This window comes from Hemiscyllium ocellatum, chromosome 9 (assembly GCF_020745735.1).
Source record: "Hemiscyllium ocellatum isolate sHemOce1 chromosome 9, sHemOce1.pat.X.cur, whole genome shotgun sequence".
NCBI classification, from domain to species: Eukaryota; Metazoa; Chordata; class Chondrichthyes; order Orectolobiformes; family Hemiscylliidae; genus Hemiscyllium; species Hemiscyllium ocellatum.
The window spans coordinates 47,956,684-47,983,966 of record NC_083409.1 but is presented as its reverse complement, the minus strand read 5'-3'; the positions used below and the strand labels follow the sequence as shown (position 1 = coordinate 47,983,966).

General features: G+C 40.1%; 1 protein-coding gene across 2 annotated transcripts in view; it reads left to right on the top strand.

The window, feature by feature from the left end:
* The window catches only part of acot11a (acyl-CoA thioesterase 11a), an 86,208-nt gene that overhangs the window by 3,876 nt on the left and 55,049 nt on the right, over positions 1–27,283 (top strand). For both annotated transcript variants that reach the window (XM_060830249.1, XM_060830248.1), the window contains exon 2: positions 13,604–13,806. In XM_060830249.1, coding sequence (XP_060686232.1) covers positions 13,617–13,806 — 190 coding nt within the window. In that variant the 5' untranslated portion in view covers positions 13,604–13,616. The remainder of the gene's footprint in view (positions 1–13,603; positions 13,807–27,283) is intronic.

The window sequence follows — 27,283 nt, the reverse complement described above, 5'->3', positions numbered from 1 at the left end:
TTTATTTTCATTAGAAAAAAGGAGACTGAGGAGGGACCTGATTGAGGTTTACAAAATCATGAAGGGTATTGACTGGCTGGATAGAGACAAGCTTTTTCCCAGGGTGAAGGATTCCATAACGAGAGGTCATGCTTTCAAGGTGAGAGATGGAATGTTTAAGGGGGATACACGCGGCAAGTACTTCAGACAGAGGGTGGTGGGCGTCCGTAAGGCGTTTCCAGCAGAGATGGTAAAGGCAGGCATGGTAGATTAATTTAAGGTGCATCTGGACAGATGTATGAGTAGTCGGGGAGTAGAAGGATAGAGATACTTAGGAATTGACCGATAGGTTTAGACAGTACATTTGGATCGGCACAGGCTTGGAGGGCCGAAGGGTCTGTTCCAGGGCTGTAAATTTTCTTTGTTCTTTGAACCCAAGTCCCTGGCACTGTGAGGCAGCTGTGGTAACCATTGAGCCACCATTCTGCTCCCAATAGGATAAGGCTGTCCCAGCTGATGTGAACTCAACGTGATTCAGCAAAGATCTTTGGCTAAGTGTGGCATATTATTTTTCTGTTCCACTTTCCAATTACCCCTTTAAGTAATAGCTTAGAATTGAACTTGTAAGAAAAAATATTTTGGCAGACAATGTAGTGGCTGATGAAGATTAACCAAACAATGAGTGTTTCATTTGCCTTCAATCATGTGAGTTTTTAAGTAAATGCGGATTTATTAGTAGACACCAAAACTGTTTTAAATAGTCGCATTTAAAGGCTTTATAATTGCTCTGTTCATATTCTGTTTTTTCACTGGTAAATGTTCCAGTTGGTACACAACTGAATTATGAGAAAACGATTTTGACCTGTATTTTGTGGAGACTTGGGTTCTTGCACAAGACTGCAGTTTGCAAGCTACAGTTCTCACTTATGAATGCTACCCATGGATGCCTGTTGGTAAGACACTGGATAGGAATGATATTGAGTTAAGCTGCAGTGCCTTCTCTGAGATTCATTAGGTGAAAAATGATGGCTAGGAGATCAGCATGCATTAATAACTTGGATTTTTCAGAATAGACACTGTTTCAATCTGAATATTCAGAAGTGAATTTTGGACATGTTCAATTGGAAATGTGTGTTTTGCATGCAGTTTTCAGATTTGTTCAAAAGAGTGTTTCAAGTGTTGTTAGGACATGGGGTAAACCTCTCTGCTAATTTAAACCTGACTCTCACAGAAGTTCACCTCTCACTGTAATCTGTTAAATTTCAAGAGGTCACTATTTAAAGTAAAAATTAATAATTTTATTCTTTAAGTCCAACAGAGAATATTAAAACCAACAACTATCTACAACTCCTTTCTCTTAAACTATTGTTTTACCTCCCACTCGACAATACTGGTCTGATGTTTTAAAAAATCTCAATGAAAATTTACAAAGAAAAAGATAACATTTCAAAAATTGCCAGCTTTGTCAATTCTCCTTTGTAGATTTTACTCTGTAGATGTTTCTCTGGGTTTTCCTGAGTTGTCTCTTCTTCGGTCTTTTGCTGCACAACCTTTCTTATGGACCGGTAGCTTTCGGAGAACTATTTGGTTAGCAGTCTATGCTTGTTGGTTTTCTTGGCAGTTCTCCCCCCTAACTGTTCATAATGTCCAGTTTTATATCCCAAGATAGCGGATCATTTCATTAGTTTGATGTCATCAAAACACTTAATTCAAATTCGATTGGATTTTGGTATCTTGGGGCATAATTTAAACTAGCCAAATTCAAATTTGTTGTGTACCATGGCAACTCAGCTGCACTATTTGTTTCACAGTCAAATGTTACATTTTAAATTATTTTAGCACACTCTATGCCTCTCTAAGTCCATGCCAGCTTCCAGTTTCTCTTAAAGGTATAGTACCTACCTGCACCTTCATAACAATGAATATTTGGACATTGTTATGAAGGTGCAAGTGGGTGAAATTTAGTAGAACTAAATTTAGTGACCGTAAGAGTACTGATGGCTTGGAATGAGGTCCTGAGGCATTCCAGGAGCAGTCTTTGCTAGAGAAAACAAAGATGGAGGAAGCCAAGGTTCAAACTCGACTCTTAAGATTAATGACGGTTATTTCAATAGCCTGTTTTGATTTTAAAGCAGAGGCAATGCTGCATTTACATGCAGTTTATTTGCCTTTATTTGCCATCATCTTCATTGGTCAGTATTGTAAACATGTCTGTAAGATTAAAAAGTATTGATTCAAGACTGCAACTGATTTGATGCACCTATTGACAGCATCAGCCTATATGGCACATGCAAATAATCCAGTAACAAAGGTATAGCACTGTGTTTAGGAATCAAACATTGTATCGGTTGCTCTTCATGGCATTCATTTGTGTGGTTGGAATAATGTAGATATGACTTCTAGCTCTTGGTAGGTACAACCAATCAGACTTTGAGTGTTGACTCCCCTGGCATACCATCTTGCATGTAATATCACCAGTCAGGACAGGCTGGGATTGTGTGAAGCTGAGACATATACATTTCACAATAGATTTGCTTTTTCAGCTTTCTTTGTGAATAGCAGTTTCTACCTGTGTGATTTTATCTGTCAAAGTTTGATATGTTCACTTTATTAGCAGTTGTAGGTGTGCAGGTACAAGCAGGAGGTCACAGAGCATCTCTTATGTAGTGTAGTCCAAACTGTCTGGCAGCTCTTCATTGGTTTTTTCTCAAATCCATTAAATAAGTGATTTCAGTTGAATTATCCACTGCCAGCTTGCTGGAAGGAAAAGATGGAATAAATTCACACTGAAAGGCCACATTTACTTCAGTGTTGACAAACTAGTCAGGAATAGCCATAGACTTATTACAATGTAATAACTCTGGATTCCCAACCCTATGGAAACAATTAAGGGTGGAAATGATGGCTGTGACAGAAATTTGGGAAATAAATGTGCAGAATGTCCCCTTTCCTGAGTCATAATCATAGAGTCATTGAGATAAGTGAATGCCTATATAAGGCTTCCATCACATTATTGCCAGAGCTGTGAATGCATGTGATACAAAACAACAGGTAGCACTCCACTAAAATTAGTTCTGCCCAATTTACACCCAGTTTGAAAGCCTGGGCTGCTGTGCTCAGAGATATTATGGAGGTGACGCAATAGTTGCAAAATGGTAATAAATAAAATTGACAGTTTTTGAAAGAGAATTGCATCAGTAGAAAGTTACGTTAGCTGACTGTTTGCTTCCTTGTGTCTTGAGTCATATACTTATGACTGTACTGATGTTGAACTGAATGCAGAGGATAAATAAAGAACTATTTCTGATGGAGATTTCCTAACATAGCCTCATAAGCTGGAACCATAAAGGTTGTGCCCAACACAACAACTAAAAGTGTCAAGTGTAAGGCACGCATCTGCAAATTGTCATTTAACTGATATGAAATTATGTTTGTCTTATTGAAAGTTGAGCTTTCAGACATTTTCTACTTGAGCTGCTTTATTATTGTGTTGGAGGCATTCAAAACATTTGTACAGTTTGTCATCAGGGATCTTTGTCATATCCAGGTATGATGAAATTTTCCCAATGAATTCCTGCCCTCCTGAAGATGCTGATGTTATTGGTGCACTATTCTGGAATAGCCCTTTCTAAATGGCCATTTCACATGTAGTTGACAAGTTGTGAAAACGGCATATAAATGTTCAAACCTAAATAGTGCATCTCTTTCCCCTCACCACTCCTCCCATCCCTGATCTGCACTCACTCTCAGACACATTAATGTTCACCAGATCATAACTTCTTTAGGTCGTATAGCAATTTGTCCAAAATAACTCATCTGTCCTGATCATTAGCAACAGACCACCTTCTAGACCACTCGGAATACAAGATTATACCTTTGCAATGCTTATATCGCTTCCTGTTCTCATGTTTGTATGTTGACATTATTACTGCTAATTTACAAAGCTGAGGTAATTTCTACGAAGATGTGACTGGCAATTACAACATTTTCATGTTGCCTGTATCTTCCTATTTAAACAGCAACACTGCATTCACCTCAGGTTTTCTGTCTGGTTTGCTTTGTGAACACAGGAGAAAGGTGAAACTTGAAAGGGTTCAGAAAAGATTGACAAGGATGTTGCCAGGGTTGGAGGGTTTAAGCTGTAGGGAGGGACTGAATAGGCTGGAGCTGTTTTCTCTGGAGCATCAGAAGCTGAGGGGTAACGTTATGGAGATTTATAAAATCATGAGTGGCATGGATAAGGTAAACAGACAAGATCTTTTCCCTGGGGTGGGGGGATGTCTGAAACTAGAAGGCATAGATTTAGGATGAGAGGGGAAAGATTTAAAAGGGACCGGAGGGGCAACTTTTTCATGCAGCGGGCAGTACTTGAATGGAAAGAATTGTGAGATGAAGTAGTGGAGGCTGGTACAATTACAACATTTGAAAGGCAATTGGATGGTTACATGAATAGGAACACTTTAGATGATATGGATCAATGCTGGCAAATGGGACTAGATTAACTTAGGATATCCGGTAGGCATGAACAAGTTGGGCCGAAGGATCTGTATCCATGCTATACATCTCTATGACTATATTAATGTCTTAAACAGTTGTATATTTCTGACCTTATCCCCAGTGGTTCCATTGATCTTTACATCAGATATATTCACAACTAGTTTTCATGATATCTGTGCATTCATTCTTCCCTATTTGCTGTTTTCTGCAGCTAAAGGTTTTCATGGTCAAATTCAATCTTTGTGTGAGTTTTTTTTCCCACAGAAAAAAGAAGTGGCTTCTTTTTCTTAGTTGCTGAGCCTAGCCTGCCATTCAACTGTACCATGGCTGATGTATACCTCAATTTGATTCATCTCCCTTAGCACCCTTAACTAATAAAAACGTTGTTGATCACAGTCTTCAAAATTTCAGTTGACCCAAATCTCAGTCTAAAGGCAATCGGAATTTCTGACTTTTGTAATGCTTTGTGTGGAAAAAAAATTTAAGTGATCTTCCCCAAACTTTTAATCTCAAGGAAGTAAAACAGTCTTTTTCATTATGTAACCCTGTAAGCCTTGGTATAACATTGTATTGACAAATTAGTGCTGTACCTGTCTACTTGAGGATTGTGGCCCAAAAGTAAACACAGTACTCCAGCATTGATTGATCAAAGTTCTTTAAACTTAAGCAGTAAAAAATACACTTTTTATTCCAATCATCTTTGAATTTAGCCTTTTTATTTGACACCCATAGCATCTCCATATTTCCTTGTTGGACAGGTAAGCCAGAGGAGATTTGTTGTCACGACGCATGACAACTGAAGAGAAGTGGGCAGAAATGCCTTCCAAAAACAGCTGTAGATAAACCCTGTGTCAAGCCAAACTCTGTGCAAATAAAATACATGGGAGTTGTTGCTTTGGATTGCCTGAATCCCATGTGGAAACTAAATTTTGCTTGCTTGCTCAGCTTTATTTATTGCTGAGTTCAGGAGATGTAGGATTGGTACTGCCCCTCAGAAAATGTTTTCTTATTAGTAAGTGAAACAACTGTGATTCTGATTGTTTAAGACCAGTTAGAAGATAGAAGGGTGAATTCACAGGCCATGTATTTCCGCTGAGGAGCCACACTTGTCTGAAGTATGAATTTGAGACACAGTAATGTCCATCATTTGACACTGGCTTCTTCCTGGAAGCAGAGTATTTGTGAATGTGCATAACAGTCTTTACCAGTGTTAGTTATGAGAAAAAGATTAAGATTTAATTTTTAAAAATCAGAGGACATTCATGCACAATTGATCGTGACATGAAAAGAAATGCCAAGTTTAACTTCTCTTTCTAGCTTTCCATACTCTCGGTTATGCCTCTTTCCACCAATTCTGCCCATCCCATTCTGCGGTTGTACAGGACATTGGATAGGCCACTTTTGGAATATTGTATGCAATTCTAGTCTTCCTCCTATAAGAAGGATGTTGTGAAACTTGAAACGGTTCAGAAAAGATTTACAATAATGTTGCCAGGATTGGAGGAATGGAGCTACAGCGAGAGGCTTGAATAGGTTGGGGCTATTTTCCCTGGAGCATCAGAGACTCGGGTGACTTTATGGAGGTTTATAAAATCAATTCGGACATGGATAGGGTATATAGACAAGATTTTTTTCTCTGGGGTGGGGGAGTCGAGAACTAGAGGGCATAGATTTAGAGTGAGAGGGGAAAAATATAGAAGGAACCTCAGGGGCAACTTTTTCACGCAAAGATGGTGTGTGTATGGAATGAGCTGCCAGAGGAAGAGGTGGAGATTGGTACAATTACAACATTTAAAAGACATCTGGATGGGTATATGAATAAGAAGGGTTTAGAGGGATATGGCCAAGTGCTGGCAAATGGGACTAGATTAATTTAGGATATCTGGTCAGCATGGACAAGTTGGAACAAAGAGTCTGTATCTATGCTGTACATCTCTATGACACTCGGACACAATGGTTGTTGGTATCAGTGATAGAATCAAGGAGAAAATGCATATTTGTGAGAGGAGAGATATATGGGGGTGGGGTAGGGGTTGCAGAGGTGGCATCTATTTTCTTTTGATTTATTTTCTGCATCACTAGTTTTTCCAAACATGCTTCTGGATTAAGCATAACCAAAATGTAATGACCACCATAACAGCTATCTGATTGAACCACAACTCATCTGGAGGGACTTTATTTCTGTGCTGAATATTAAGAGATCATAACACTCAGTTAATTGCACTTTTGTCTGAAGGTGCAGATTGGAAGGAAAAAGTATCATATTGAAATATGCTTTTTGCTTAATTACAATTCTGTCGATATCTATAGATTTGAGAGCAGAATGCTTCAGTGTCTGCCCAAATTACATACTGATCACTGTTTTCTACAGTTAGGATTTCTTGTTGCTATGGTAGTTCACTTTCAGTCGCTCTATTGCTCCAAAGGTTCATGGGTTTTTCAATCAGAGCTGAGTGGTTTTGGTTCCATTCACAAGAATTAGATTAACCTCCATTCACTCAATAATCAATGATATGGAGTTAGCACATACTGTGTCATAGCCACAAGATACAGACTGCTAGCAAAGGTAATTTGTATTGTATAAGATTAAAAAAGTAAAGTCTTTGTTCATTGTTCACTTTGTGTGGTCGAAATCTGAGGAACCTTGGCAGCATGCCTTGCTGAAATAAGTTAAACAGCAATAAACCTTGTAAGTTTGAAGGTTAATAATAAGTAATGCAGATCTCAACTATAAATTCAATATTTGTATTTGGTGCCTTTTTTCCTTTTATCTAGTTCATAGTAAAAATACCTTCTGAGGAATATATAAAAATAGTGCAGAAGTAAGTGTTTGTGCTGTTTCATGTGTCGCTTTATATTTATTCCATGTTCTTAAATGAAATTAATCTCTCCTATCTCCACTATTCCCTCACATTAAAATCTGCAAGAAGCTCATGGACTTGATAGTCATCAAGATTAAGAGCATTCATTCTGCTGTCTGTTCTGTTTCCCTCCCTTCCTTAAATCAGCCAGATTAAATTTCCTCAAGGGCAACCACAACACTGCCGCCCTCCAACCCATCATCAGCTTAACTGCAAACTCAGGTTTCTTTTATTTGTTTCTTTACTATTTCTTGAATGTAGAGTCATAGATTGGGAACAGCACAGAAGGAGGCCATTTGGCCTTTGGGTTAGATTAGATTAGATTAGATTACTTACAGTGTGGAAACAGGCCCTTCGGCCCAACAAGTCCACACCGACCCGCCGAAGCGCAACCCACCCATACCCCTACATATACCCCTTACCTAACACTACGGGCAATTTAGCATGGCCAATTCACCTGACCCGCACATCTTTGGACTGTGGGAGGAAACCGGAGCACCCGGAGGAAACCCACGCAGACACGGGGAGAACGTGCAAACTCCACACAGTCAGTCGCCTGAGGCGGGAATTGAACCCAGGTCCCTGGTGCTGTGAGGCAGCAGTGCTAACCACTGTGCCACCGTTAGTGGTGGCTTGCTGTAGGAGCAATGAAGCAAGCCTCACTCTCCTGCCTTTTCCACAGAAACCTGCAAATTTTTCACTTTCAGTCACTTTTCTATTTCTCTTTTGAAAGCTACAAGTGAATCTGCCTTTAGTATCCCCTCAACTAGAATATTCTATATTCTGATTTGGATCCGTGCAGATTGGAAGAAAGAAATCTGATCCTGATGGATGGTTTTTTAAAAATATGATTTCTTATGTCACTGTTGGTGTTTAGCCAATCTCATTAAATTGAGATTCCCCGGTTTTTGGCCCCTGTCAAAGGGAAAAGTGTGTCTCTCTCTTTCTTTGTTGAGAATCCTCGTAATTTACAACATTTTAACAAATCTTCTCTGAACCTTCTCTCTGCCTCTGCCTTAGCTCCAAAGCTGTCTCTTTTATGCTTTGTAATCCTTTTAACTTGACTATGCAATTCACATGTGGTTGAACCACAACTAGCACTTCCTGTGCACTTGAGCCCATCCAAAACTCTCCTGCTCATATCCTAACTTGTTATCTAAATAAGGAGTCTGGAGAACATGTCACAGTAGCACCAGGCGTACCTAAAAATGGAAACAGAAAGAACTGCGGATCTAGAAATCAGAAACAAAAACAGAAGTTGCTGGAAAAGCTCAGCAGATCTGGCAGCATCTGTGGAGAGAAATCAGAGGTAACATTTCAGGTCCAGTGCCCCATCCTCTGAACTGAAGACCTGAAACATTAACTCTGATTTCTGACCACAGATGCTGCCAGACCTGCTGAGCCTTTCCAACAATTTCTGTTATTGTACCAAAAAATGAGATGCTAACCTGATGAAGCTACAATAAAAGACTACATGCATGTTAAACAGTGAAAGAGGCATATCATAGGTCGAGCAAAACAATCTCACAACCAGTGTTTAAGATCACAGCCTTGTATTTCTGCTCATGCAGTTGTTAATGGTGGTGGACCTTCAAGCAGCTAACTGATCGAGGAGGCCCCGCAGATATCACCCTGCTCTGTGATGGAGTATACCGACATTTCCATGCAAAAGACAAGGCTCAACTAGAAATGTGAAATGGGTGATCCACCTCTACAGTCTCTTAAGGTCCTCCTCATCATGGATGGCAGTCTTCATCCTATTCAGTTCAGTTCAGTGTGATCAGCAAGAAACAAACAGAAGCCCTGAATACAGTGAAGGCTCTTACCTCATCTTATCTTAGCTTTAGTACTGAAGACTTATGATTCTGAACTTGCAATGCTGTCAGCCAATACAGCTTCAACACACCTGACAATGTAGGAAATTTTCCAACTGTTGTTCCACTAAGAAGTTTATTATTCAAACTTTTCATATTTATTGTGACCTACCTCTATGGCAGATGGAACTTGAATCTAGACTTTTCAGCTCAGAGCTATGATCATTACCAATTTACCACAAGAGCCCTTTCTGTCCACTGAAAACAGGGAAATCAAATGACAAATTACTCAGGGATTTTTCTAAGAATTGCACACAGCATTCAATACCATTTACAAGTCCTCAGACACTGAAATAGTCAATGCAGCGAAACATTTAGGTTTGGGCTGATAAATGGATAGTACTACACAAGCCACACAGGTGCCAGGCAATTAACATATCCAACAAGACAAAATCTAACCATATATCCTTGACTGTTAGTGGCATCACATAGAGTCATAGAGTCCTACAGCACAGCGACAGGCCCTTTGGCCCAAACTGGTCCTTGCCAACCAAAATGTCCATTAACGCTAACCCCATTTCCCTGCACTTGGTCCATATGCATCTAAACCTTTCCTATCCATGTATATGTTGAAATGTCTTTTAAATGTTGTTAATATACCAGCCTTAACCACTACCACTGGCAGCTCGTTCCATATGTGTACAACCCTCTGTGTAAAAAAAGCTGCCCCTCAGGTTCCCTTTTATTCTTTCCCCTTTAACCTTAAACAGATGCCCTCTAGTCCTGGATCCTCCCTACTATCTAAAGAAAAATGTCCTAGCTTGTTCAACTTCTCCCTATAACTCAGATCATTTAGTCCTGGCAACAACCTTGTAAATTTCTTCTGTACTCTTTCTAGTTTAATAACATTCTTCCTATAACAAGGTGATCAAAACTGAACGCAGTACTCCAGGTATGGCCTCAATGTCATGTACAACTGCAACACAAATTCCCAATTTCTATACTCAGTGCCCTGACTGATGAAGGCCAGTGTTCCAAAAGCCACCTTCACTGCTCTACCTGTGACTTCATTTTCAGAGAACCATATACCTGAACTCCAAGGCCCCTCTGTTCCATTGCACTCTTTAAGACCCTACAATTCACCATGAAACTCCTAACTTGATTTAACTTTCCAAATTGCAAGACCCCACATTTATGTATGTTAAACTCCATTTACCATTTCTTGGCCCACTTCGCCAGCTGATCAATTTCCTGCTGCAATTTTTGATAACCTTCCTTGCTGTTCATGATACCTCCTATTTTGTTGTAATCTGCACACTTACTAATCTCATCCAAATCATTGGTATAGATAACAAACAGCAATGGGCCCAGCACAAACCCCTGAGGTACTCAATTAGTCACAGGCCTCCAGTCTGCCAAGCATCCTTCCACTATTACCTTCTGCTTCCTTTCATCAAGTCAATTGTGTTCCCAATTTGCCAGCTCCCCCTGGATTCCATGCAGTCTAACCTTCCAGAGAAATTACCATGTGGAACCTTATTAAAGGCCTTATTGAAATCCATTGACTATGTCTGCTGCCCTGCCCTCATCAATCTTTCTGGTCACTTCATCAAAGAACACTAACAAATTTGTGAGGTATGATCTCCCACACACAAAACCATGCTGACTAATCCTATTCAAACCTGTTTTTCAAAATGAATGTATGTACTCTCTCAAAATCTTCTCAAGTAATTTACCTACCACAGATGTTAAGCTTACTAGTCTGCAGTTCTCAGGATTTTCTTTGTAGCCCTCCTTGAATAAGGGCACAATATTTGCTACCCTCCAGTCTTACAGGACCTCACTCATGGCTAACGATGATGCAAAATATCAGCCAGGGCCCTTCTTCTTTAGCCTCTTGCAGTGTTCTTGGATACATCTGGTTAGGACCAGGAGATTTATCCACCTTCATACATTCTAATACGTCCAACACCTCCTCTATTGTGATGTGCACTGTGCCCAAGATATCACCACTAACTTCCCCAAGTCATCATGTCTTTCTCCATGGTAAGCACAGAGGAGAAATTTTCATTGAGTACCTCGTCCATCTCCTATGGTTCTACACAGACATGTCCACTTTGGTCCTTGAAGGGTCCTAGTCTTTCTCTAGATCTTTTCCCCTTAATATAGTTAGTAAACCTCTTTGGATTCACCCTAATCTTCTAAGCCAAGGCTATCTTGTACCCGCTTTTCACCATCCTGATTTCCTTCTTCAGTAAAGACCTGCAAGGATTTCCTTGATCCCAGCTGTCTGTACCTGAGCCATACCCCCTTTTTTTCTGGTCAAAGCCTTAATATCTCTTGTCATCCAAGGTTCGCTATTCCTGTCAACCTTGCTTTTCACTCTTAGCTCGAATTCAAAGTCTATATGTTCCTCTATCCCACTTTTAAAGTCCTCCCACTTGCCAGAGGTTCCTTTGCCTGCAAACAAACTACTACAATCACTTCGCTGATTTCTCCCCAATCAGCAGCTCAGAAACTGAATTGGACTAGCTGTAAAACATTTGACACCAGGGCAGCTGAGAGGCTGGAAATTCCACAGCAAGTAACTCACCACATGATTCAATGCCTGTCCACTGTCTACAAAACAAAAATTGAGAGTATGATGAAATATTCTCTGCTTGCCATGATAAGTGCAACTCCAAGAGCACATAGGAAGCTCAACACTGTCCAAGAGGAAGAATCCTGCTGAATCCAAACTTTATCCACCACCTTAAGCATTCATTCCATCCAACAGCAGCACACAGTAGCACAAGTATATACTATCTGCAAGATGCACTGAGGCAAGTTGCCGAGGCTTCTTCAATAACATGTATCAAATCTGCAACCTCTATCATCTATTAAGGGAAGAGAAGCCACTGCATGGGAACATCACGTTCCCCTCCAAGATACCCAGTACCCTGGCCTGGAACTATTTTACTGTTCCTTCACTGTCACCAGGTTAGAATGCTGGAACTCCCTTGCTAACAGCAGTGCAGACGTATCTACACCACAAGAAAGGAGCTTGTCAAGGACAGGTAAGAATAGACAATAATTTAAGGCTTTTCCAGCATATCCTTTGAATTAATTAAAAATAAAAAATTCAGGTTGGTTAAGTACCTTCTTGATTTTAAAATTCTAATGCATTTTTTGCAAATTCCTCCATGGCTTTATCTCTCCCTATTTCTGTAATCTCCTCCAGCCCCACAACAGTCTTGAGATATGTGCTATACAATTTGTCCTCCTGAGCATTTTTGAGTTAAACCTTCAGAAGGTCAATGTCACCCAGGGTAAAGCAGCTCCTTTGCTTCTCACCAATCTACAACCTTAATCCCTCCACCACCAACTCACAGTGGCCTTGCCAGTGACGCTGAAAGGCTGTGAATAAATAACACAAAATGCTTTCACCATTTGTGGCCACCCATTTATCTACCATGGCCCTAAATTCTGTAATTGCCTACCCTCAGTTTCTTTACCTTTCTTTGTTCCTTTCAGATACTCCTTAAAACCTACCTCTTAAATAACTTTGTGTCATCAGCCCTTATATTTCCTGGAACAGGACAGTGTCAGATTTAGTTTGATAATGGTCCAGTATATGTTTTAACAGACTAAAGGCACACTGTATAAAGATAAGTTATTATTCATTTTTATCATGTAGACATCATTGACAAGATGATTTATTACATGTCTCTTGATGCCCTTGAGAAAGTGCTACTTAGTTTTCACACTGAGCTGCTGGAATCCAAATGATGAAAGTGTGTCCACACTGTCATTTAGGTCAGGAGTTCCAAACCTGCTAGTGCTGCAATGACAGCCATGTATTTTCAGATGAGTACTTTTAAAAGAAACTTACTGTGGTATTTATTCAAAAACTGTATGGTTAACAAACAAACTGAATAGCTGAATTAGCAAGAAAGTCAAAACTATTCCTAGTCAAAAAATGCCATCTGGTATGTGATCATTGTTTGTCTGGAACTGTTTTCACTTAACTGCATTACACAACTCCGAGTGCTATGTGGCCTCAGTGCTGGAATCAAAGCAGTATGCACAGTGTGTTCCCCAGTTCACTCTTTCCCAAGACTGTGGAATTTATTACATTGCTGTAATATATTTTCATCCAAAATCTAACGGCTTTTAAACACCTGATATTCCCATTTTTTTTATTCACCTCAACTTTGTTTCTGACAGTCATTTCAATCTGATGTTGCACATTTTGGACTATTGCCCTGTACACACATTTCTCAATTTAACAAATACGAATTTTAATCTTTTGATGAGCATGTGAACTTTCCAGTATTAGTGCACTGTGTAGTCAGTTGGAGTTCGTGTTTGCATTCTACTGTGGAATGAATCCTTGAGTACTACCATGTTTTGCTAGTATTGATTGTTTTTTTTGAAGTTAGGTTGATCATGTACATTTTGTATTCTTCCTAGGATTTCTTTCTTAATGATGGCAGAAATGAAAGAAATGGAGAAACTTGAAGAACCGCTCTTCATTTTAGAAAATGGGGATGTATACACAAACCCAACGGAAGTGAAAATGAGTCAGCTTATCCTGCCATGTCATGCTAACCACCGTGGAGAACTGAGCACAGGACAACTGCTGAAGTGGATGGACACAACAGCCTGCCTTTCTGGTAAGCTATCTTACTTGTGATATTCAATTTTTAGAAGCTTACATTACAGCTGCCTAGAGAAATGATACTTAGGTAATCACAGGATATTTAGTGCATAAGACAGTCTATTTGGTCTATCACATCTCAGCAATGCTTTCTTTACACAAGACTGTAATTCAATGATACTGCTTGATCATCAAGAAATGACCTGATTTTCATTTTGGGGAATTTATTGACTCTACTTCACTCATGTGTTTGTGGCAAAAAAATTCTTTATTCCAGCAAATTACTGTGTGTGTAAAACAAAATGCTCCCATTTAGTTATGATTATCTTCAGTCTTGCCAATCTATCATTATCATCAACTCTATCACATAACAAAATTAAAAAAACAGGCACAGAAGTAGTTGAATTGGTCCTTTGGAACAACAGCACTTTAAAAAGGAGGAAGAGAGACAAAGGCAGAGACCACTTGGGAAATGATTCAAACAAGAAAGAAACATACACTGCTGTCTGACCCAGCAGTGAATCAGCGCAGCTACTGCCTCTGCTGTTTGATTTTCAAAAATCTTCTGACATCGGAGTGTGTCTAAGAAAAAATAACAAGCAGCGAAATTCACAGCTGATCTTGGAGAACTCTATGTAGGAGAGCTCACAGTAGGGGAGCAAGTAAGTGGATAGTTTTAAAGTGTAACCTTAATGAACTTTTTTTGTAAATCTACAATAGTGAGTAGAGTGGGTTCTTTTTTGATTATATGTTTTGCTCAGATCTGTCTAAATGTGGGTACTAAATTAGCTTGGACCAGTGTTTTTTAGAACAGTAAGGCTGTGCTATTTTCTGAGTCTACAGATTGTTAAGGTGCAAAGTTGGCCTTTAGCAGATGATGTGCTCTTCCTGTCTGATGTGGGAGATTGGCGAGAGTTTCCTTGTTGCTGATAATTATGTCTGCAGGAAGTGTGTTTGGTTGTGAATCCTATCGGATCACATGGATTGGTTGGAATGGCAGTTAGAGGCAATGAAGAATTTACACGAGTTAGGGGTGTGGTGGATGGCAGTTATTGGAAGGATGAGAAACCACAGATACAGTCAGGTAGATAGGTTATCTACAGGAAAGGGAGGCAGGTCATGGAGAAGTATCCTGTGGCTATCCCCATCTCAAACAAGTATGCTGTTGTGGAAAATGTAGAGAGTGATGGACTCTCAAGGGGAGGTAGCATGATCATCCAGGATTCTGGTACCTAAACTGGCTCTAAACTAACAAAGGGTACATCAGGTTCCAAGCATTCAATTGTGATTGGGGGCTGTCTCATCAGAGGCACAGACAGATGCTTCTGTGGCCGACAACAAGACATCAGAGTGATGTGTTGCCTCTCTGGTGCCAGGATCAAGGGTATCTCAGAGAAGGTGCAGAATATTTTTAAAGAGGGACCAGCAGCAGGTTGTTGTATGTATTGGAACTAATGATATAGGAAGAGAAAAGGATGAGATTTGAGGAAAAAATATAGAAGTTAGGCAGAAATTTCAAAAGGAGGTCCTTAAGGATAGTAATATCTGGATTACTCCTGGTGCCAAAGCTAATGACGGTAGGAATAGGAGGGTAGAGCAGATGAATGTGTGGCTTAGAAGTTGGTGCAGCGGAGAAGGGTTCACATTTTTGGATCATTGGAATCTCTTCCGGGGTCAAAATAACCTACACACAATAAGGATGGATTACACCTGAATTGGAAGGCGACTAATAAACTGATGGGGAGATTTGCTATTGCTGCTTGGGTGAATTTAACTAATCAGTTGGGGTGTAGGACCCAGGGAGGAAAGAGATCAGTCTGAGACTGGTACAGTTGAGAAAAGGAGCAAGTCCAACTGTCAGGACAGGCAGGATCAGAGCAGAGAACAAGATAGGACTGTTAAATTAAACTGCATTTATTTTAATGCAAGAGGCCAATCAACTCAGAAGATGATTGGGAATATAGGATTGGGATATCATAGCAATTACAGATATGTTCAGGGATTGTCAGACCTGGCAGTTTAATGTTTCAGGGTACAGGTGCTATGGGAAGGATGGTATGATGATGCTGTTCCTTTCACAAGGTTAAGCCAACCTTGGCTTTTTTTTTCAGAGAGGTCATGAGAGCAGAGATTCTTAAAAAGCCTGGCTTGGAGGGGTTGTAAGGCCAGTTTGATTCGGTTAGATTCCCTACAGTTGAGAAACAGGCCCTTCGGCCCAACAAGTCCACACCACCCTTCCAAAGAATAACCTTTGGACAATTTAGCATGACCAATTCACCTGACCTGCGCATCTTTGGACTGTGGGAGGAAACTGGAGCACCCGGAGGAAACCCACACAGACGCGGGGAGAATGTGCAAATTCCTCACAGTCTTCCGAGGCTGGAATCGAACCTTAGTCCCTGGCACTGTAAGGCAGCAGTGCAACCACTTAGCCAATGTGTCACCCATTATAGCTAACAGATACTGCATCAGGCAAAAGGCTTTCAAGCTTAAAAGAAATACTTGTACAATGAAAGAGTGGTTGTCGTAGGGGATTCTAACTTTCCAAACATAGACTGGGCCTTCCATAGTGTTCAGGGCTTGGATGGAGAGGAATTTAAGTGTGTACAAGAAAATCTTCTGATTCAGTATGTGGATGTACCTACGAGAGAAAATGCAAAACTTTTTTTTTGGGAAATAAAGCAAGACGGGTGACTGAGGTGTCAGTGGAGCCAGCAACCATAATTTCATTAGTATTAAAATAGTGATGGAAAAGGATAGACTGAATCTAAAAGTGTAAGTTCTAAACTGAAGGAAGGCCAATTTTAACAGTGCAAAAATTTTCAAAAATTGATTGGGGGTGGATGTTTGCAGGTAAAGGGATAGCTAGAAAATAAGAAGCTTTCAAAAATGAGATGATAAATCAAAGACAGTATGTTCCTGTTAGAGTGAAGGGCAAAGGCTGGTAGGTGTTGGGAATGCTGGATGACGAGAGTAATTGAGGTTTTGGTCAAGAAAAAGAGCAAAGCATATGTCAGGTATAAACAGTAGAAATCTTGTGATTATAGAGTCGTAGAGATGTACACCCTTTGGTCCAACCTGTCCATGCAGACCAGATATCCCAATCTAGTCCCACCTGCCAGCACCTGGCTCATATCCCTCCAAACCTTTCCTATTCATATATCCATCTAAATGCCTCTTAAATGTTGCAATCGTATCAGCCTCCACCACTTCCTCTGGCAGCTCATTCCATACACGTACCACCCTCTGCTTGAAAAAGTTGCCCCTTAGGTCTCTTTTATATCTTTCCCCTCTCACCTTAAATCTATGCCCTCCAGTTCTGGACTCCCCGAACCTATGGAAGGACTTTTCCTATTTACCCTATCCATGCCCCTCATAATTTTGTAAACCTCTATAAGGTCACCCTCAGCCTCCAACACTCCAGGGAAAACAGCCCCAGCCTGTTCAGCCTCTCCCTACAGCTCAAATCCTCCAACCCTGGCAACATTCTTGTAAATCTTTTCTGAACCCTTTCAAGTTTCACCACATCTTTCTGAAAGGAAGGAGACCAGAATTGCACGCAATATTCCAACAGTGGCCTAACTGATGTCCTGTACAGCCGCAACATAACCTCCCAAGTCCTGTACTCAATACTCTGACCAATAAAGGAAAGCATACCAAACGCCTTCTTCACTATCCCATTTACCTGCGACTCCACTTTCAAGGAGCTATGAACCTGCACTCCAAGGTCTCTTTGTTCAGCAACACTCCCTTGGACCTTACCATTAAGTGTATAAGTCCTGCTAAGATTTGCTTTCCCAAAATGCAGCACCTCACATTTATCTGAATTAAACTCCATCTGCCACTTCTCAGCCCATTGGCCCATTTGGTCCAGATCCTGTTGTAATCTGAGGTAACCCTCTTCGCTGTCCATTACACCTCCAATTTTGGTGTCATCTGCAAACTTACTAACTGTACCTCTTATGCTCACATCCAAACCATTTATGTAAATGACAAAAAGTAGAGGACCAGCACCAATCCTTATGGCACTCCACTGGTTACAGGACACCCGTCTGAAAAACAACCCTCCACCACCACCCTCTGTCTTCTACCTTTTGAGCCAATTCTGTATCTAAATGGCTAATTCTCCCTGTATTCCATGAGGTCTAACCTTGCCTACCAGCCTACCGTGAGGAACTTAGTCGAGCGCCTTACTGAAATTCATATAGATCACATCTACCGCTCTGCTCTCATCAATCCTCTTTGTTACTTCAAAAAATTCAATCACGTTTGTGAGACATGATTTTCCACGCACAAAACCATGTTGACTATCCCTAATCAGTTAAAAATGTGTTGCTGGTTAAAGCACAGCAGGTCAGGCAGCATCCAAGGAATAGGAAATTCGACGTTTCGGGCATAAGCTTATTTCTTGGATGCTGCCTGACCTGCTGTGCTTTAGATTAGACTTACATTGTGGAAACAGGCCCTTCGGCCCAACAAGTCCACACCGACCCGCCGAAGCGCAACCCACCCTTACCCCTACATTTACCCCTTACCTAACACTACGGGCAATTTAGCTTGGCCAATTCACCTGACCCGCACATCTTTGGACTGTGGGAGGAAACCGGAGCACCCGGAGGAAACCCACGCAGACACGGGGAGAACGTGCAAACTCCACACAGTCAGTCGCCTGAGTCGGGAATTGAACCCGGGTCTACAGGCGCTGTGAGGCAGCAGTGCTAACCACTGTGCCACCGTGCCGCCCTTTAACCAGCAACACATTTTCAACTGTGATCTCCAGCATTTGCAGACCTCATTTTTTATCCCTAATCAGTTCTTGTGTTTCAAATATATGTACATCCTGTCCCTCCAGATTCCCTCCAACAACTTGCCCACCACCGAGTTCAGGCTCACTGGTCTATAGTTTCCTGGCTTGTCCTTACCACCCTTCTTAAACACTGGCACCATGTTTGCCAAACTTCAGTCTTCCAGCGCCTCACCTGTGACTATCGACGATACAAATATATATCTGCAAGAGGCCCAGCAGTCACTTCTCTAGCTTTCCACCTGCTCAGGTCCTGGGGATTTATCCATCTTTACCCATTTCAAGACATCCAGCACTTCCTCCTCTGTAATCTGGACATTTTGCAAGATGTCACTATCTATTTCCCTACAGTCTATATCTTCCATATCCTTTTCCATAGTAAATACTGATGCAAAATACTCATTTAGTACCTCCCCCATTTTCTGTGGCTCCACACAAAGGCCACCTTACTAATCTTTGAGGGGCCCTATTCTCTCCCTAGTTACCCTTTTGCCCTTAATATGTTTGTAAAAATCCTTTGGATTCTCCTTAATTCTATTTGCCACGCTATCTCATGTCCACTTTTTGCCTTCCTGATTTCCCTCCTAAGTATACTCCTACTGCCTCCGTATTCTTCTAAAGATTCACTCGATCTATCCTGTCTATACCTTACATATGCTTCCTTCTTTTTCTTAATCAAACCATCAATTTCTTTAGTCATCCAGTATTCCCTATACCTACCAGCCTTTCCTTTCTCCCTGACAGAAATATACTTTTTTTGGATTCTCATTATCTCATTTCTGAAGGCTTCCCATTTTCCGGCCGTGCCTTTACCTGCGAACATCTGTCCCCAATCAGCTTTTGAAAGTTTTAGCCTAATACCGTCAAAATTGGCCTTTCTGCAATTTAGAACTTCAACTTTTAGATCTGGTCTATCCTTTTCCATCGCTATTTTAAATCTAATAGAATTATGATCGCTGGCCCCAAAGTGCTCCCCCACTGACTCCTCAGTCACTTGCCCTGCCTTATTTCCCAAGAGTAGGTCAAGTTTTGCACCTTCTCTAGTGGGTACATCCACATACTGAATCAAAAAATTGTCTTGTACGCACATAACAAATTCCTCTCCATCTAAACCTTTTAACACTATGACAGTCCCAGTCTATGTTTGGAAAGTTAAAATCCCCTACCATAACCACCCTATTATTCTCACAGATAGCAGAGATCTCCTTCCTCAGAGTATAAAGACAGTATGAATATACTTAAGAGGGAAATTAGGAAGCCAAAAAGGTAACATGACATATCTTTGACAAATAGGGTTAAGGAGAATCCAAAGGGGTTTTATAAATACATTTAGGACAAATTTCTATGTTTTCTATGTTTATTTTTCTAAAAGGGTAATTAAGAGAGAATAGGGTCCCTTAAAGATCAACAAAGCTGTCCCTTTGTGGAACCCCAGGAGATGGGGAAGATACTAAACAAGTATTCTGCATCAGTGTTTAATGTAGAGAAGGATATGGTAAATATAGAATGTGGGACAATAAATAGCGACATCTTGACAACTGTCCAAATTACAGAGAAGGCAGTGCCAGACGTCTTAATATGCATAAAAGTGGTAAATCCCTTGGATCTGATTAGGTGGACTCTAGAACTTTGTGGGAATCTCGGGAAATAATTGCTGGGTTCCTTGCTGAGATATTTTTATCATAGATAGCCACATGTGTAGTCCCAGAAGATTGGAGGTTAGCAAATGTGGTGCCACTATTTAAGAAAGGTGGTAAGGAAAAACCAGGCAAGTATAGACCGGTGAACCTGACATCAATTGTGGACATTGTTGGAGGGAATCCTGAGGGACAGATTGATTAGGGATACTCAACATGGCTTTGTGAATGGGAAACAGTATCTCGCTAACTTGATTGAGTTTTTTGAAGAAGTAACAAAAAGAATTGATGAGGGCAAAGTCTAAGTCTGTGCGCCATTCAGTGTGATGGTGGCTGATCCTCTCTAACATTGAAACATAGAAGATAAGAGCAAGAGTAGGTTGATTGGCACCTCAAGCTTGCTCCACCATTCAATATGTTCGTGGTTGATTGAGCTCAATACCTGTATTATCCGACTGGAAGTACCTAATGGGTTCTTTAAGGTCTGATCAAAATCAATACCAGAAGACACACAAGCTTCAAATAAACTAGTGAGTGAGGCTAATTTATTAGCCTAATCTACCTGATATATGTACAAATTAACAAGTGAATCTATTAACTTAATCTACTTTACATACAAACCTATGAATCCCACTGCCTTTCTGGTCATCAGGAACTTTGGTGATGGTAGCACTTGGAGTTCCATCTCCGATTCCATGGCAGTCTCATAAACTCCACTCCAAGGAGAAAGTTCAATGAGTGGGGCAGAGTTCCTGATATTAATCCTATTCTGAATCTAATATTATGTGATGTATTGCCATTTCTTTGTACTTCCAGTATGTTTCCGGGGATTCCATTGTTCAAAAACCACTCCAGGTGAATTTGTATTAACTGTGCAATATTCTGTTTCCCACCCGGTTAAAACAGTTTGTTTTTGCATGAGGTCTGCTTTCTGTGTAATTTTCCACTTATCCAATTAACCTTTAATGATCTGGTTTGAATATATTATTTTTTAAACTCAATATTACACAGAACCCTTTAGTCTTCAAAACAGATTTTCAAAACTTTATACAACACATACATATTGTTCAATATTTGCATGTTGGTTTTACATGCCATTATGCAGGTGAATAAAAACAAGAAACAAAAATACTAACAATAATACAACAACTAGGTGCCATAAGAGGGAGAATACTGCTGATACTTTAAGTGACCACCCTGTAAATATGTCCCCACCAATGATGTACAGTACGGGTTCCTAAATTGTTCGCTATGCAAATCAATTGATCATGGCTGTAAGTCATGGCAGTTTCTTGCTGTAAGAAATCATGCTGTACTCTTGCCAAATGAGATGCTGTGCTAGGAAAATCTGCAATTTCTTAATGGCACATACAGAAGTACCCTATTTGATCAATTGGAGATGTGATACGTGGTTATAGCCTCCGATTCTTTTGATTACGTAGGGTTTATATTCAATTGGATTATAAATAACATAAATTTTGTCCCTACATAAGTTGTTGGATAGATTCTCTCTTTGATCATTACGATAGACTATATAAGTGCTGGTCACACACGTGGTTAGGACCAGTTTTGTGGGTGAATGCATATGAACGACGTTACCACTTTGTCATACAATGTTAAAAGGTAAGGGTGTGGAAAAGCCATGCAATCATCCTCCTGGTGGGATTGGTTGTTATCATCCAACCATTTTCCATCAAACATTCGTGTTCATAGCATTATCTCAAGCAGATGGGGTACGGTGATAAACTGGCACTATGTTTTGCTGCTGTGTACTAATTAAAACCAAAAAGGTAGCATGACATACTGTGGTCTTTAACATATCAGACTTAAACATTAAGTTGACATGTATGAGGTTAAATAATAATTTCCAGATAAAAGGGTCCAGAAAGCAATGAAGTGTTTTTTTTTAACCATTGTGTCAAACTGTACAGCCATACAAATTACAGTGCATACGACTAGCTTCGCCCCCTAAGATCCATGTGGATGTGATGTGTTTCCTTGACAGTGCAATTTAGCAAATTTCCAAATAATGTTGGTTGAAAACCAATTTACAGAATCTCTATTTGCTAATGGTTTGGTCCATACAGCAGATAATTTAATAGCTTCTGTAGTTAGTTGTCCTTGCCAACTTATTTTATAGGGTCTCAACATCCATTGAATTTAATGTATCAATTTCTGCTTTCAGTCAGATAACAAACATTTTGTTTTGTCTTAGCTTCTGTTTTTACATCTCGCCATTATTCAGAGGGGTTCCCCTTACTCCACTCTTGAGCACATGGCAATCTTTGACATAGCTACTGGTTTGAATACTGGGCTACAATTGCTGAAGATGGGGTAACTGTATGCCATCTGATAGGCTGTTCAACTCTGACCACCATAAATCCCCTTCCCACCCTGAATCTTTCTCCTCCGTAACATTTTGACATATTAGCCAATCATCCTTTCATTTCCATTTTAACTTTATTTCACTATTACCACTTCCATTGTTTTAAAGCCAGTTTCTCCATGGATTACGTGTCAGTGCCTTACCATTCAAATTATATTTTCTGTGCTCTTCCAGGCCACAATAACCATTCTTCCGTCATTTTTATCATGCATTCTTATCTATTTGTTATTTCAGATATAGCAACCATTATTGCACACTTAGATCAGTAATCCAAGATCATGTCACATATTCTTGACTTTCAGCGGATTGTTTGACAGATCGAAAGTTGGTGGAGGATACAGACCTCATTTTTTACTGGAGGATACAAATATCCTTCTCCGCTGGTCCCAATGTTCCAGACGATGGTCAAATCATCCTCTTCAGTTCCCTTTTTTAAAAAAAAAGTCACAAGCAAGGATGACAGAAAACTATTCATTCTTTAATTCTATCAGCACTTTGATTTCATTGGATATATTCCATTTAACTACACCCAAGGTGGGTCATTCCCATTTCCATTTAATGCTGTGTCACTTTTTCCCTGTCACTATTCTTTTATTCTGAATGGGCCCCTAATAATTACCATTATAACTGATTCAACAATTCTAGAGAAAACTTTACATCCAAAGTAAATAATAAACAGCATTTCCCACAATAACTTAAAAGAGACACACAAACATTGTTACTGTGTGGCTTCAAGCATTACCAAATCTTGCTTGCTTGGTCTTTCTTTGAAAAAAAAGTACATACAATTTTCTCCAATGTAACTCCCTGAATAATATTTGACTTTCCTTCTTTCAAAATTATTCCAAATTCAAAATTGAAAACATTCTCCAAAGTTTCTTTTATGCACAGCATGAGTAGTGTTGTTGGGCTGGCAGGTTTCATGTGAGGTAAATAGTGATCGAGTAATGTTTTTACCAAACAATCTATCTCATTTTATTCTGATGCAAATTAAAACCATCTAAACTGTTTTCATTGGCTCTTGCTTTAAATTAAAACTTAAAGATTTAAATTATTTGTCCTTTAAAATTCAAAAATTTGCCATTGTGTGTTTGAACTGGCAGTTTGTATTAAGCAATTTTGTCATTTCCAATTTCAGAAATAATTACATTCAGGCTTTTAAACAATACTCTTATGTTAAAGATTCAATTGATTGTAATCAGTTTTCAAATATTTTGCCTCTGCAAGACTTCCAGCTCCCTTACTCTGTTCTCCGTCACTGTGTTCTTGATACCTGTTCAAAATAAAATGTACAATAAAACACAAAATCCACTGTGGCTTTGTAAGAAGCCAAGTGGATTAATGATGTTCAAACAACGTATCTCTCAGAAGGTGTGTGAGCAAATTTAAAATTGCCAACAGTAAGAGTCAGCTCTGCTTGTCTCAGAAGGGCAGAACCCGAGTCAGGTATCATCATGTCGTCCTTTAAAACAAAAACTGTCATGGACACTGTGAATACAATCCAATTTTTGTGGAGTTCTTCTTTAACTTCTCAAGGAAAGGGACTTGTTGATCTTTTCCCTAACTGTGCCTAAGAATCTTTAATCTTTTGTCTGCTCCTTCCAGCTCCAGGGTGCCATTACACACTCTTGCTTTGTCTCTACACAGGGAGTAGCCCCTTTGGGATTTTGCTCAGAATCCCCCTGGACTATTCTGGGATATGGAATGTTTCCCAGGCCATGCTGCTCACAGCACCAAGTGTATTGTTAGGCCATACGTGCCTAATGATTTCTTGTGATGTCTAGATCAAAATGAATACAAGATGGCATAAGGGGCAACTTTGTCACACAGAGGGTGGTGTGTGTATGGAATGAGCTGCCAGAGGAAGTGGTGGCGGCTGGTACAATTACAACATTTAAATGGCATCTGGGTGGGTATATGAATAGGAAGGGTTTAGAAGGATATCGGTCAAAAAGTATGGCCCTGGAAAAGCACAGCAAGTCAGGCAGCATCCAAGGATCAGGAGAGTTGACATTTTGGGCATAAGACCTTAATCGTTCCTGGGGAAGGGCTTATGCCCAAAATGTTGGCTCTCCTGCTCCTTGGATGCTACCTGACATGCTGTGTTTTTCCAGTGCCATATATTTCGACTCTGGCTCTCTAGCATCTGCTCCTCATTGTCTCCTTTTTAGAAAGAGATGGGCCAACTACAGGCAAGTGGGACGAGATTAATTTTGGGTTTCTGGTCGGCATGGATGAATTTTAGACAGAAGGGTCTGTTTCCATGCTACACACCTGTATGACTCTGACTCTATGTGCGAAACTAATGAGTGAATCTAATTTAATAGCCTAATTTCATTTGTATGTACAAGGTAGTGAGTGAATCTATTAACTTAATCTACTTTACATACAAACTAAGGAGTCTCTCTGCCTTTCAGCTCATCAGGAACTTTGGCAACATGGAATCTCAGATTCCACGGCACCTGTCTCACAACCCTCGTCTGATTGTGGAAGTCTGATGAGTGGGGAAAAGTCCCTGGTCTGAATCTAATATTACATGCTGAATCACCATTTCTTAGTACTTTCAGTACTTTGGACGGGCATTCATTTGTGTCAAAACCACTCCAGGTGTCTCTGTGTAAACTGCACAGTTATTCTATTTCCTACCCAGGGCTAGGTCATGCAGTTGCCTCTCGGCTGAAATTGGGTGTTTCTGCATTGGGCCTGCTTTCTGTGTAATTTTCCATTTTCTTCAATTGCTTGTTGTCATGTCCAATTCACCTGTAATAATCTAGTTTGGAGATACCACTTCTTTACCTCAACACTACAATACTTTAACCCCACCCTCTTCCCGTATGCCTTGATCCCTTAGGCCACGAAAGCAATATCTATCTCCTTCTTGAAAACACGCAATGTTTTGGCTTCAACCACTTTCTGTAATAGTGAATTTCACGGGCTCACCACACTCCGGGTTATGAAATTTATCCTCATCTCAGCCCTAAAAGGTTTTATCGTTAAACTATGATCCCTGGTTCTGCACTTCTCCACCACTGGAAACTGCCTTCCTGTATCTAATGTTTGTAGTCCTGTTAGAATTGTATAGGTTTCCACAAGACCATGCCCACCCCCCCCCCACCCCCCCACCCCCCCGCCAACCACCACCACCACCATCTCATTCTTCTGAACTCCAGTGAATAAAATCCAACTGACTCAGTCTCTCCTCACGCATCAGTTCTACCATCTCAAAAATCAACACTACTGCTCTCTCCCCTTACCCTTTGATGCATTTTGTGTCTAGAAATCTATATGTTAAATATATTCAGTGATTTGGCCTGAATAGAATTATGTGGAGCGAGTTGCACACATTCGCCATCTGTGAGTGAAGAAATTTCTCCTCATTTTCATCCGCGTTGGCCTACCCTGTGTCCTAAGACAGTGTTCCCTTGTTGTAGACATCCAAGACAGGGGAAACACCATTCAGGCATCCGGCCTGACCATACAAAATGTCAAGTAAGTATTTTATATTAGATCCTATCTCATTCTACTAAATTCCAGTGAAAACAGGCCTAGTTGACCCAAAAACAGAAATTGCTGGAAAATCTCGGCTGATTTGACATCATCTGTGGAGCGAAATCTGTTAACGTTTTGTGTCGAGTAATCCTTGCTCAGAACTGCTAGTTCTGCTAGTTGACCCAGTATTGCCTCATTAGACATATTGTCATTCTAGTGAACGTTCACTGCCCTCCTCTATAACAGGTACATTTTTTTTTATTAGAAAAACTGTACACAATACTTCATGTGCGAACTTACCAAGGCCATGTACAACTATAGTAAGCCATCCTTGCTCCTGTATTCAAAGTCTCTTTACACTAAAGGCCAACATCCATTTGTCTCCTTAGCTGTTTGCTGCACCTGCATGACCGATACACAAGGACACCCAGTGTATCTATCACAATTTAAATAAGTCTGTGCCATTCTTATTTTCCTAACAAGATGAACAACTTCACGTTTATGCATATTATCCTGCCATATATTTTCACTTGGCTAAATTGCCTTGATGACTCTTTTCATTCCCCTCACCACTTAGAATCCTACCTAGTTTTGCGTCATTTAGCAAACGTAGAAATATTACATTTGATTCCATCATCACAAATCTTTGATATATATTGTGAATAGCTAAGGCCTAAGCACTGATACCCCGCTAGTTACTGTCTTCAAATCTGAAAAAGACCCGTTTGTTCCTACTCTCCTTCCTGTCTTCTAATCAATTCTCAGTCAATGCCTGTACATTACCCCTGATCTCATGTACTTTCATTTTACACACTAACCTCTTGTGCGACTTTATCAAAAGCTTTCTAAAATCCAAGTATACTATACCTACTGGCCCCTCCTTCTTGACTTTACTTGTTACACTCAAAAACCTCTGAATAGGTTTGTTAAACATGACTTCCCTTTCATAAATCCATGTTTACATCTAATGAAAGCAAGCATAGGTATTTTCAAAATGCCCTGCTGTCACCTCTTTTATTATAGATTTTCAGATTTTCCTTACAAGTTTAGGCTAACTGATCTATAATCCCAGTTTTCTCCATGCTTCCTTTTTACATTGAGAGTTGCAATTGCTACTCTCCAATCTCCTAGGGTTGTTCCATCTTGTACCGAATTTCGAAACTTGATAACCGATGCA